Below are 14,076 nucleotides of genomic sequence, written 5' to 3' on the forward strand. Positions count from 1 at the left end.
ATGTTATTATAAAAAGACAAAAAGACCCCTCACTCTGAAGCTGTCATTCTTATTTGAAAAAGAGGCACATTCCTATATTCTCTTCCTTATCTTCTGAAAGTTTCTCCTCCATCTTCCAGTGTTTCTGTCCATTTGATTATTCTTTCTCAGTGACCTTAGATATGCCTCTTTTCTGTTACCGCTTAAATGCTATGTTCCTAAAGGTCTTTTGGTGTTCTTGTTCTTATCCCAATTTTCTTTAAAATATGTTTACGGATGTTTCAAATGCTTTTTGTGTGCATTCTGTGTACTCTACATATAGACTATAAGCTTCTTGAGAATAAAGATGTGCCTGTTCTCTGGGTCACCTCACACAGCCTAGCATAAAAATTAGTATAACACTCAGTAAGCTATGAGTCCACAATTGATATCAGTTATTAAAGAGGCAAAACAATTACTGTAAAATACTGAAACACAATGATGGTTTTAAAAAAAGAAAAATAACAGATAAAACAGATCAATGATCACAATAATCTGTCTACTAGTAGTCCAAAAATTAAGGGTAAAAATAGATTTAAAAAAATATTCAGAGAAGAATTAATGAAATCTAAAATGTATAGTCAAATGCTTAGATAACATCTACATGCCAGGAGTTTTGTTCTGTCACTTGAAAAATAAAGATTACACAGACTCAGTATTAAAATATGTAGTTATTGAAAAATAACCTTAAAATGAGGAAGTTAATCATAGTGCCTATTAGAACAGAAAATTTTACCTGAAGATGATTAAGGGACAGGCAGTCTGCAGAATCTTCAGCAAAACCACTGCTATCAGAATGCTGACTTGCCGTACGTAACAGATGATCTATGAATTAAAAAAAAGTGGCTATAAAAAAACTACTAAATAAGACTTTACTGAGAGCAGTATTACTATAGATATGAGATTCCCAGCAGATATAAAATACACAATATTTGGCTGCTTCTTAGAAAAGTATGCACTACTTATGCAAAATTATAGCTTCAAAGTACAGGAGGAAATTCAAATTCAAACAGAAACTGTTTGAAGCTCTTCTATCAGAATCTCTCAGTATTCACTCGTTAATTAAGCTCTAAATCCCATCAATGTCTTATCCTTGGAGCAAAACTGGAAGTAAAAGATGGCTCTAATAAAAACATAAGTCCCAAAGTAAACCATTTCCATTATGTAAATATGTAAAGATATTTAGGAGGTAAATTTAGAAGTTTAAATGGAGAGTACAGTGTATAAAGATTTCTATTATCTTCCCAATTTAAAAAATATAATTAAGGCCAGTAAATTAAATAATCTGAAATGCAAGCATACTTAAATATCTCTGATGTTTTAAATGATGCAAATGTGTAAGGTATGAAACAATTCTTTCATAACAATTACATGAAACTCAACAAAATAGGCTCGACTACAACATAATATTGTTAATCTAACAGAATCTTTCTGTTCATTTTTCTTACTCGAAATTCTAATTCGTGGTTAGTATAACCTATAAATGTATCATGTAACTAAAAAGGCCAACTGAGCATTACAAGTATGATCCCATTCTATCCACACTACAACTACCACAATGGGAGAGACTGTACAGTTCTTACATTCACCAAGGGAGAAGCTTCAAGACACAGCAAAGTTCTGCAGAAGTTCAAAGCAAAAGGCTAAAGTGTGTTTACCAAAACCATACCATATTCATTTAAGACATGAACCACATAGAGAAAGAGCCAAATAACATAACTGATTAAAATCTAAAACCTACTAAAGTCTACTTGGTTTGAAAAATATCCCACTGTAAACTCAGTTTCCATGGAATAAATTTTTCCCATTAAAAATTTAGAATACTTCTGTAATGTTTTTTGGCTTTAACAAGACTGCAAAATGAAATATAAAGAATTATTCCATATCCTTGATAAGTCCAGGTAACCGGGAATACTTGTAAAACTGAACTGAAACTGAAACTAAGCTCTTAACCACCAGTACTGATCAGGCATTATGTTACTTGGTAAAATGATTAATGTCTTAGGTTATAGCAGTTATCACTATAATTATGTATCTTCATGTCTCTAAACTAGATTGTGAGTCTTCTAAAGGCAGAATCGATTCTTCTTTGTATCCCAGTACCTAGAATATGCTGACGATAAGTAATGTTTGCTGAATGAGTCAATGATACCTATTTCCTTAAAACAAACGCTGTCATTCAAATGATTTAGAAGTGAAACTACCTATCTGGCTGGGCAGGGGCAGGTGCCTGGGAGCGCACGAAAGCCAGAGTGAGCAGCTCTGACTGGTTCTTTCTGCTAAGGTCTGTTTTATCTGTAATAGATTACAGTCTATGCCAGGTTCACCTCACAGTTGTTAAGCCCTGTCTGAGTACACATACAGTTTAGGTCATAATGTATGTAGACTGCTTAGACTTCAGAGCAGGTTTCGGGCAATGGGTAAAACGAGGAGGCCTGGGTTCAAGTTCCTGCTGTGTTTCACCATCATAAGCAATAGCTTCTCTCCTCTGCAAAATGAGATAATAATTCTCCTATCTATCTCACAGGGCTACTTCAGAAACTAAGCAGAATGCAGGAGAGACTGTTTTTAAACCATAAATCACAATCTAGGTTCTTCAGTCAGACATTTCTGTTTTCAAAAATACAGTCATCAATAGAAAAAGGTGGAACTAAAAAAAAGATTAGATCTCTGTCTTGAAGATACAAGATATTATTTCTAATTAAAAACTAGGAAGTTAGAGGAAACATTAAAGTGAGAATAAAATCTGGAAATTTTGTCTAGTATCATCATAAAGAAACCAAACAACTGTCTGTCCATTCTCTGCTAAAGAAAATATTTTATGTCTTTTTTAATACGAAAAATGTTGGACTTTTCTCAACATATTTACTGAATGCTACCTTGTGACATTCATTAAGTCACTAAACCTCTCTGGGCTTCAGTATGTAAATCTTGGTCTGGATTTGAGATTAAGGTAATTTTAATTTCAAAATTCCTATTACCAAACTGCTATATGCATTTTCACAAAACTTCTGAAGTAAATGTATTACCAGTGTTTCTAACTCTGCAGTTATGATCAAGCTAAGATATTTACATAGCATATAGGCTACTTTTCAAAATGATGAAACACTACGTTGTTCTCTCTTCTCTCTCACGCACACAAACACAAAGAACCATTTTGCTGTTAATTTATAAAAATCTGACTGAGAAACGGAAACAACCCAGATATGAATATAAACCACATCCAATCATTCCTACCACAGGGATCTTGCTCTTAAAACATCTTAAAGTAACTTTATTGTTTTCTTATCCTTCTTTTAATGCATGGCAAGCTGCTTTTTCCAATATATCCATCTACCCATCTAAAGCAAGGACTTCTTAATGACCATGATCTTGGCTCAGAAGCACATATATACATTTATGAACTTACAAGGGGAAAAAAATTAAATAGTAAAGTTCATTTTAAGTCTAACCAGATCTGCAGTGACTTAGTGAGAGTGAAGCTCTTGTTTCTTAATACCATACTGCAATAAAAAAAAAAAAATACATGCAAATTGTCTCCTGTGAAGTAATTTCAGAGATCAGGAGGCAACAAACATGCAATTTCCTATTCTAGGAACATACATACAAATCTTTGTTTTTTTTTAAAACAAAAAAAAAACGGGTGGTTCAGCATGTGTAAAGTTTTAAAAATAAACAGTCCTACCTTCAGTGGTCATTTTCACTTCTTCCTCTTTCCCTTTCTCTAAAGCTCAAAAACTTAGTAAATCCAAAGATCAGACATTTTTTGTTGTTGTTGCAAGTTAAAAGTGAAAGAAATGGATTCAAAGGTTCTTTGGTCAATAATTAATAATTAAGAGAGGAACAATATCTACAGCCACTCACCTTTGACCCACAGTTTGAATTTAACTAGCTTTAACTATTGCTAAGAAAATGGGTAGTTTTTGCTAGAGGACTATTCATGTGTTATACCTAGGAGCTATATTTATATAATGAAACACCAAAGATAGATAATACCAGTATATTTTCAACCATAACGATGTAAAAGGTAGTCCTAATCCATTGTTCTTTTGATCACTCCTCAACTAGCTTCTTGCCCAAAAGTGAAAAGTACTTAGAGTACACAAAACTGTGTAATGAGGTCATTGCAGAAAAGCAAACTAATTAATGAGCTCAAAAGTCTTAAAAAAATATGAAAAACTTCTACAACCAAACAATAATGAATCATGTGTTCTTTACCTTTTTACACTCATAAATACTGCGAATACTGATACATAAACCCCTTTTACAAATCAACTAATACTTGATAATGTGCTTGAGAACTAGCAGATATTGGTCCACTTACCTCTTTTTGACTTTGTAAGACCCAGCTGGTAAGTGGCTGGAACATGAGGAGCTTCTCCCTCCGTACTTTGAACCTAAAGAAGAGTTTTAAGTAGTTAAAACTAAATGAATCTAAGACAAACTAACTTCTTGAATAACCACCTATTAAACAAATCAACCTAACTCAAGTGCACCAAAACATTATATATATTTAAACTTAAAGAAATGTGATCTCAAAATTATTAGAATGTTCCACAACTAAATTTTCTGGTCTATTTTCCAGTTAACAATAGCACTCAAGCTTGCAGCAAAGAAAGATAACTGATGGAAATGAGTGCATCAAGTGTGCACTAGCTTCCATCATTTCACCCTGTAATGATTAGCTCTTAAATACTAAAGAACATCCTAGTCAAGTGTAAAAACTAGCCCATATGGGTTTTTAACCTTAAATAAATTTTAATAACTACTTCATTTTAAAAAAATGTTGCTATTGCATGAAAAACAGATCTATAAGAAAAAGTCCTCTAAATGTTAAACTTCAAAGTAGGGTAAATTCCAGGAGAAATTCTAATACACTCACTGCAGCACATCATGACCAACACACAGTTGAGGTAATTACAAATCTTGCATCTTTGAAAATGGAACACAGTGCTACCATTGCAGAATTAATAAATTCCCCCAAACTTTCCAGTATCAAAAATTGCTCATGTGTGAGACTGAAAAAAATGTTCTTTCAAGACATAACTTGGGAGCTGTACGTGGAAAACCAGGTTTCATGACAGAACTAAAATAATGAAAGATATTAACCATAAATCCTCCCTGAAACACTGTTCAAAGAACGTATCAAACCCAGAAGTTGTCTTTTTGTGCTTTATTTTTCTATCTGCACAAGTACATAATTTAGGAATTTTCAGATTCCTAAACCACCAACTCTACCCCACAAACACTCTGTCTATTCTAACAGAGTTAACTCCACATCAACATTAAATATATGGGGAGTGGGAAGGATGTGCAATGTTTTCTGTCACTTCACCCTGTAATGATTGGTTCTTAAATAGTAAAGAACATCCTAGTACAGTGTGGTAACCGGCTCAACATACGGGTTTTCAACCTTGAAAAAAAAAATCAGAGTGCTAATAGCTAACATATTTTAGGAAAAACTGGTAGTTTTTAGTTAAGAAGCTACTCGATTATAAGAAATATTCCAAAGGAAGCCCAGAGGTTAAAGATATTACCCAATTTGAAATTTGCTCTGATTTGTGGTATCTTTGCTCTATATAGCTCCCTGAACCCAAGTTTATGAATCTTTTGAAAACTGAAAGCACACTGCTCATGCAAAACCATCACCTGCAAATCAGATACATAAAATAGATTCCACTTCTGTTATTATTTTAAAATTAGAATATATTCTTTGAAGCAGCAGACACATGTTCAACAGGAAAACCATTGTCTTGTATGCAAGGGAACAATGTGCATTTTCTTTTTATATTCAACAAAACGGCTATTATTAGCTTCTATTCAGGCTTGATCTATTTCAAATAATTTTCTGTAAAGTAAGTATCAACCAGATCAAAAAATTATTACGAAAATTCAAATGCCTCTTCATTTATGTTCTAGGAATTCTGGCTTAGGCACAGCATTAATACACCAAATCTCTCACTTTCAGATTTTTAAAAAATTTTTAATCTAATTTATTTAGTTTGAGACCCTATTATGAGACTGGCTAATTTTTACATTTTTGGTAGAGATGAGGTTTCACCATGTTGCCCAGGCTAGGGTCTCAAACTGCTGGGCTCAAGCGATCCACCTGCCTTAGCCTTCCAAGTGCTGGGATTACAGGTGTTAGCCACCGCACCCAGGTGTTTACTTTTAAATATAGCATTATCACATATTCTATTTCCTTAGACTTATGAAATTAATCACAAAATAACATGACTTTAATAAACACCTATCCTCAGTGTACTATCCTTCAAGATAATACTCTGTGGCAAAAATAAATCCACTCTATCCTTTTACTACAAACTCCATAATTAACTGCAAGAAAGAACACTTCAAAAAGCTGAGAGGGTCATATTTACTAATAAAACTACTAAAGTCGGGATTCTTCTTCTTGTTTACCCAGCAAGAGAACTCACTTGCTGAAGAGAGAAACAGACATGCCAGTGATAATGGATGAATTTCTTATTACTGGTCACAATTGTGGAAAAAAAGGCAGTCAAATTTGAAATGGGGTACACCACAGAGAACTATGAAGAAAATAGAGAACACAAAACTTGATTTATGTGACAGCTTTTCCCTATTCAATGGTTTCAAATGCTCCACAGAATTCTGGTCATTTTGCTCTAGGCAGCTTTTCAAATTAACAAGAATAGCCAAATAAAACTGACTTGAGTGAAGGGTGTTCACTATACTATTTTCTCTAATATTCAGGTAAGTTTGAAACTTTTCAAAATAAAACAGTTTCATAATTTTTTTTAAAAAGCCTCTAAACCAAAGGGATAAAATTGCTTGGTCTCAATGTTTTGGGATTTAAAGATGCATGAAAAACAGCTTTAGAATAACCCATACATTTGGGTTACTTCATTTAAAAAAGTTTTCATGAAATAATGACTGTATCTTAATCAATGTTCAGCTAATATGACAGGCACTCACTTTGGTTTCTTTTTTTAAAATGTATTTTTTGTTTCAGTGAACCACTTTTGTGTCTTAACAGCTGTCACGTTAGCCTCGACTAAGAGGGATCTTCTAGGCACAATGTGCCCTGTATTCCACAAAACAGCAATACGTGTATGTTCTAACTCAAATAACCCTTCCTCTAAGGTTTAAAAAGACTGCATAGCTGTTGTCATTGTATAAACATTGTATATAAAAATGGTTTTCAAAGAAAATCAAAACTAGAGCTTTAGAAATTACAATTCTGTCTAATTTCTAATGACAGCTCAAAAAATGTCAAAGGAAACCATTATTTTTCCAAAGTCATAGCATAGTGCTGCACATCAGAGGATGAGTTCTTGTATGATGGCTGATCATACCAACATAACTGACCTTTAGCAAAGTATGGTATAGTTAAAAGGAATCTGAATTCAAGTTTATTCATGCCACTTACTGACTAATGGCCTCTGACAATTATCTGCAATAATTATCCATATTTTTTTCTCTTTTTTATTTTATTTTTTGAAACAAGGTATCGTTCTGTGCCCAGGCTGGAGTGCAGTGGTGGAATCATTGGCTGCCTGGGCTCAAGCGATTCTCCCACCTCAGCCTCCAGAGGAGCTAGGGCCACGGACATGCACCACCATGCCCAGCTAACTGCAAAACTATTTGTAGAGACAAGTCTTGCTATGTTGCCCATGCTGGTCTCAAACTTCTGGGCTCAAGTGATCCTCCTGCCTCAGCCCCCACAAAATCCTGGGATTACAGGTGTGAACCACCATGACCAGCCTCAAAATTGAAATTAACTTTAACTGCAAAATTAAAATTAAAATTTCTACTTCACAGGTCCTTGGAGTGATCAAATGTGACTATAAGTCAAAGTACTTTGAAATGGTAAAGTAGTAAGAATGTACAAGTGATCCTCCTCTGCCAACCTACACTGACACTCGCTGTGCTCCTTCCCCCGTGAAACACTGATATCAAAGGGAATATTATAGCTCTCAGAAATAATGAAGAATCACTGCTATAAAACAGAATCAAATGATGGAGAGGATGCTTCCTCATTTGTAATGGGAAGAAACTAGTAAATGAATTAAAAGATCTCTTTTTGTACTAGTTTATGATTCTATAAATTACTTGCAAATGTTTATTTTAAAAAAATACTATCGAGTTTTACACATACACAAAAAATATCATTTATTTTTAATGTCAGGTAAATCTTTTAAAAATAAAAATTAACTTCGGTTTTTAGGTAAGTATCACATAACAAAACAGCGGTTAATTGGGCTTGGAGTAGCAGACATCTGCACATGTCATATGTTAGAGTTTATATGATAGGGCAGACTTATCTTCAAAAAACATACAGTTAAATTTGAAAGGCCAAAGGAACAACTTAACTATCTGTCAAATATCTGACTGATGTGGGATTATTTTAACTCAGACCAAAACATAGAAAAATCCCAAAACTTGACAAGTAAAAACGAGCAGTTAAATCAATAATTAGTATGAAGACAGGACTAGAAATAATTACTAACACATCAGTAGCTTAAAAAGATTACGTATATATCCAATAATGGTTATATTTAATTAAAAATTCATTTATAGGGCAAGAAGACCACACAATAAACTGCTTACAGAAATACAGAGATAAAAGGTCATCTTCTTAAGAAGTTTTTCCTTTACACTTAAAAGATGAACATCTGCTTGAGAAGAATCATTTTGGTTTAACTTGTCAATCAATCATACTACTAACCCATGGCTTCAGAGAGTTACCATGATATATTCAAAATAAGCCATTCAAGAAGAACACAAGAATTAACAAAGCAAATCATTTGGAAGAATTAGAAATTCAAGATAGGGTTTTACAACTTTTCATAAATAGTTATAGGCTGGGCTCGATGGCTCACACCTGTAATCCCAACACTTTGGGAGGCCAAGGTAGGTGGATCACGAGGTCAGGAGTTCGAGACTAGCATGGCCATCACAATGAAATCTCTTCCCTACTAAAAATACTAAAAATCAGCTGGCTGTGGTGGTGTGTGCCTGTAATCCCAGCTACTCGGGAGGCTGAGGCAGGAGAATTGTATGAACCCAGGAGGTGGAGGCTGCAGTGAGCCGAGATCACGCTTTTGCACTCCTGCCCAGGCAACAGAGAAAGACTCCATCTCAAAAAAAAAAAAAAAAAGAAAAAAAAAGAAAAGAAAAAAATAGTTATAAATATTTATAACTATTTTAAATAGTCTACAAGATACTTTATAAGACAAGTCGACTTTTAAGTGAAAGCAGCCTTTACTTTTTCTAACATAAGAAATAGAAACTTACATTGTACCAGGCCAGGATCAGTGTCATCATCTATTTAGTGCTCTCTACACTTAAGTTTTGTCTCTTTGCTGCTGGTGACTGTGGGATCTTACCTCCTCTCTCAAATGGATTAGGCGACTTCATGCAGTCAACATGTCTGCAACATTTTCTTTTTCCTACCTTCCCAAAGCAGCTCATGCTCAGATAATCTTTCTGAGAACTGATTTACTGAGAGAGCGACAGCGCTCTTAACTTGTATTTACTCATTGTTTTCACAGCAAGAAGGTTCCCAGCAGGAATCAAACCTCAGTGGAAATGGGCCCCAAAGAAAAATAGTAACAAACTACACTGAATAGGATGTAAAAGTCAGCTTCAATAAGATTGTTTTCTTCATTTGTCAATATGATTCAAATGCTTGGGAGAAGAGGAAATTAAAGTAACACATTATTTCCTTTCTTTATCCATTGTTCTACAAGCTCTCTTTAAAGTTCCCTAAGGGATGAAAACACAATTCCAGGAGGTTTTTTATCCATATTTTAAATGTATCTGAAGATACATTATTTTCTTTAAAATTCCCCATATTTACTATGTAGCTGTGGTCGACCATATACTTTTTGGGGAAAAAAAAAAAATCTTCCATTATTTTTCAACCACCAATGCATGTAATCTTATGCTTCAAAAAAAAAGTTCACATCAATGCCACATTACTTTCTTCATTAACCTTTTTTTGCCAGTAGAGGGGGCAAAAAAACCCAGCCTATAATTAAAAATTAACTTGCCACAAAAATACATTTAGCACTTCATGTAAGTGTTTTAAAAACTTTTTGTGTATGCTATCTTAAAAATTTTTTTAAACTAACAAACTATAGTTTAGAATTCAGGAATTTCAGAAATTAAAAAGAAACTTCCTTGACTTCTTTGAAGACTTATTTGAAAATATGAGTGTTGTTCATTCAGAGTCACCAATATTAGATATGCAATTACCTAACATAATTAGTATAGATCTATATGCCCTGCTATTGTATTAAACAAGGAAATTAACTGTCATATCTAATTATCATAGAAGAGGAGCCCTAATGGTAGGCAAAAATTTACACTTTAATTATGAGTGCTGGAACAAGTTTAGACCAGAACAAAGTCAAAAAGGAATCAGTGAAATAGAACCGAGGTTTTAATGTAGTCATCATAAAATAGTCATCTTCCACACTCACTATGATGAGAAATAAACGACATCAGGAGGTAAACGTAGAAAAAATAAATAAATATATATAAAGAAATAAAAGAAAAAAGCTTAAAATGTAAAACATTCCAAGGTGCTGCTCCTATTCACTTTTTATTTCACTACTCAGTTGTAATTAAAGTATTAACCACAAAAAGGTACAAGTCTGTATCAGTAACTGAAATTTTGCAATAAATAAAAAATCTTTACTAATGTGGGAAAGAGAGACTCACCTAAGAGGACATTTATGAGCTGAATCAATTATCTCATTTGCTAATTCCCTAAACTAATGGTGTGTAATGTCAACACTACTGTGAACTATTACTAAAACGAATCTAATGCAATAAATCACAAAAGACAAATTGCATATTACATAATTTATAGCCACAACTTTTCACCAGCACACATATGCCTCACTTTCCTCATGTAAAATGAGACCACTACTGTGTGCCTCACAGGCTGCAATGAAGTATTTCAAGAGCCAAGAACAGTACCCAGCACAGGGTAGTTGCCTGATAAATGTCAGTTTTCCTGCCCCAAGCTATATATAACTCCAACACAAAAGTATCGGTTCCTACTACTCAGCAGCAGTTTTAGCTGAACCTCATTCAAAGTAAGTATCTTTATCTTGTCCAATCCAAAATTTATGTTAACTAGCAGGTATATCATCACTGGACACAAACAAAAAGTAACCAAACGTTGGTCTTCTGGGCTTGCAGAAACCCTATTCAGTGGCCTTTCAAACCTCCTTGTTCAAGGGTCCCTATCCTCCCCATGCAGGTATGTATCTTCATGTTCTTTCCAGTCATATACCAATACCTAGCCCCAAAGCATTCTTCATATATCCTTACCACTGAGATGTTAAGAAAAGCTTGCCCAAAGGCACACAGCAATTCAGTGGCACACAGAACTCACACCCGTTTGATTTCAAAGCATGTGTTTTTAACTATTATGCAGTATTGTTTTGAATTTAAATATACTCTCTCAGGGCTTTCTTGATCATCAAAATCTTACCCTTGAGAGAGAAAAGAGGGTTACGGTTCAAATATCAGCTAGTGGATGAGTATCTGGAGTTGCTGCTGAACTGTCCCATACCTCAACATCACATAATCCTGAGACTAATTCTTGGTTTGTGAAACATAAACTTGCAAAGTCAAAATTAGGATAAATTTTTCTAGTATAAATCTATTAGCTACCTCTCATTTTAAAAGCATTTTTGGTACTTTTTTTTCCTAGTTTGCAACTTGAAAACAGTTTTAGTAATTTTTTACTTACCTCTTCCATTTCAAAGGAGTCCTTCTGCTGTGTCATTATATTTCTTATGGATGGAATTGTCAGTGGTGCACATGGCTCTTTTTCAGGTGCGGATATATGCACACTTTTCAGCTCACTATTTTCCAGCTCACTAAGGCTAGATATGTTGAAATCACTACCTAATGTGGATTCTATAACATCAGATTCCTCACCCAGCTTATTCTCATAACTTGGAGTTTCTTTACTTTGTCCATTTTCAGTTTCTTGGTTAAAATTACTATTTGCTTCATGAGAAATTCTATCACTATTATCATTCTCCAAAACAGCTGCTGAACTACCCGAGACTTCTTCTTTAACTGTAGCCAACATAGAAGATGACTCTTTCTTCTTTATAATTTTTTGAGACTTTTGATCATTTTTATTGCCACTTTCTTCAATCACTGAAATATTTAGAATCTTTCCTTTATCAACTGCTGGAGAAGGGCTACTACCTTCTCCTTTCTCTGTTTTATCAACACATAGATTTAGTTTTGATAGTGTTTTCATTAAACGATTTGCAGTGTTACTTCGAGTTAAAGGTGGAGGTGAGTCTGTCTCCTTGTTAGAGGTCACTGAGGACATACTTCCAATTCTCTGCAGGGGAGTCCCAGAGACTTGTGAATATAAAGAAGAAAATGCATTGGCCACAGTAGTAAGCACTTCAATTTGACGAAAACGGCCTACCAAAAGAAAGAATATTATTTATATGTATATTTATGTTTATATATACATATATACATGTATTAAATGTATATATTGTTCAGAATTTCAAAAATGACACTTAGATCACAAAGATATGAAACCGTATTTTTTCCTTATCTAACACTTAAACCTTCTCTACATTTATTGGACGGGAAGGAGAAAGATTTTTATTCTAAGCACTAGCATTTATATTTTTAAAAAATCAGAAATAAGCACAAAGCATAATGGTAACACTGAATAAAACGGAAAAGAACTAGCTATTGGATCTACAGCTGTGATTCTATTCTCAAGTCTGGAACTCCATTAAGACTCTTCCAAAATTCTCCTAAGAAAATAGTAGGTATATATTTTATACATAATTTGCAGCCGGAGAGATTTATTAATCTCTTAAAACTAATCCATGAACAATGCAGGGAATTCTATTTTGGGAACTTTTGGCTAATAGAAAGAAAATAAGCAAAGATATGAGTGAAACTGATCAAATTAGCCAGACTAGTTCCTGAAATTGACTGACTTCATTTAAGAATAACAAGGCTCCTCCCCTACTTCTTTTCTTCTTGAACAAAAGCAATCTGTAGATAAGGATAAGGTTCTGCAAGTTCTTAGTTATGGTAAAACTTGAATCAAGAATTGGGAGGAAGGGAAAAATAAGTAAATTAACCACCATAAATAGAGTAATAAAATGGCTCAAATTTTAATATGTATAAATAGCTTTTGTGTTGATTAATCTCTTTACTTTCCAGTGCTATTCCTGAAATGAAGGCTTAGAATAAGATCATCTTATTGTAGATGCTATAATTTAAGAAAATAATATGCTAACACTTAAAAACCTTACTTGTTAAAGCATAATTTGGGTTTTCTACTTCCATCCGTTGCATTTGAGCACTCAAAAATACTTTAATATCTATCCCTTTGGCAAAGGATGATGAATTAAAAAATCTGGAAGGAATTTTAGAAGCAATATCTGGTTCATCACGTCCAAATCCAAGATTATAAAGAATTTCTTCGGGATCTTCCTCATAAAGTTCCAACAATTCTGAAACACTACAAAAAAAGGGCAAAAAAAGAAACATGAAAATATAAAATGATAGTCCATATCACATTATAAATAAATACATACTACTGATTTCCTGTGATACTGTGATAAAATCTTTTTTCTCTGCTTTTAAATCATTATTTATTTTACCATGTTTACACATGTGTACTAAGGAATAAACAGCCCTTATAAAGGGTTCATTGTCTCAAGTTGCTAGAATTGCAGAACTTGAACACATTCAGAGATTCCCTATATGATTCCTCACCTTACTTTTTTTGTCATTTTAAGAGATTTCCTGTAAAGCAGCTAAAACAAGTAGAGGACAGATGATGGAGAAAAGGAATAAACAGATTAAAGAAGAAATGAAAAGGAACTGAGGGACATTCTGTAAAACTTGAGCTTTTTTGCTATTCATGTCTTAGGAGTGGCAAATGTGCTAGGAGGGACAATACAGGTAACAAGCTGACTTCAGAGAAGTGAGGGAGGAGCTTACTTTCAACTTCTCTCCAACCACTTCCACTCAGGAAGTAGGAGGAGTAAGGTACGGAGAGTA

At 33.8% G+C, this 14,076-nt stretch overlaps 1 protein-coding gene across 2 annotated transcripts in view; it reads right to left on the reverse strand.

Moving 5' to 3' along the window:
- ITPRID2 (ITPR interacting domain containing 2) overlaps positions 1-14,076 on the reverse strand; it is a 37,265-nt gene that overhangs the window by 14,902 nt on the left and 8,287 nt on the right. For both annotated transcript variants that reach the window (XM_008998601.5, XM_035304352.3), the window contains exons 7-10: positions 13,323-13,531; positions 11,768-12,465; positions 4,343-4,415; positions 755-843 (exon numbers count right to left, since the gene is read on the reverse strand). In XM_008998601.5, coding sequence (XP_008996849.3) covers positions 755-843; positions 4,343-4,415; positions 11,768-12,465; positions 13,323-13,531 — 1,069 coding nt within the window. The remainder of the gene's footprint in view (positions 1-754; positions 844-4,342; positions 4,416-11,767; positions 12,466-13,322; positions 13,532-14,076) is intronic.

This window comes from Callithrix jacchus, chromosome 6 (genome assembly GCF_049354715.1).
Source record: "Callithrix jacchus isolate 240 chromosome 6, calJac240_pri, whole genome shotgun sequence".
Lineage (NCBI taxonomy): Eukaryota > Metazoa > Chordata > Mammalia > Primates > Cebidae > Callithrix > Callithrix jacchus.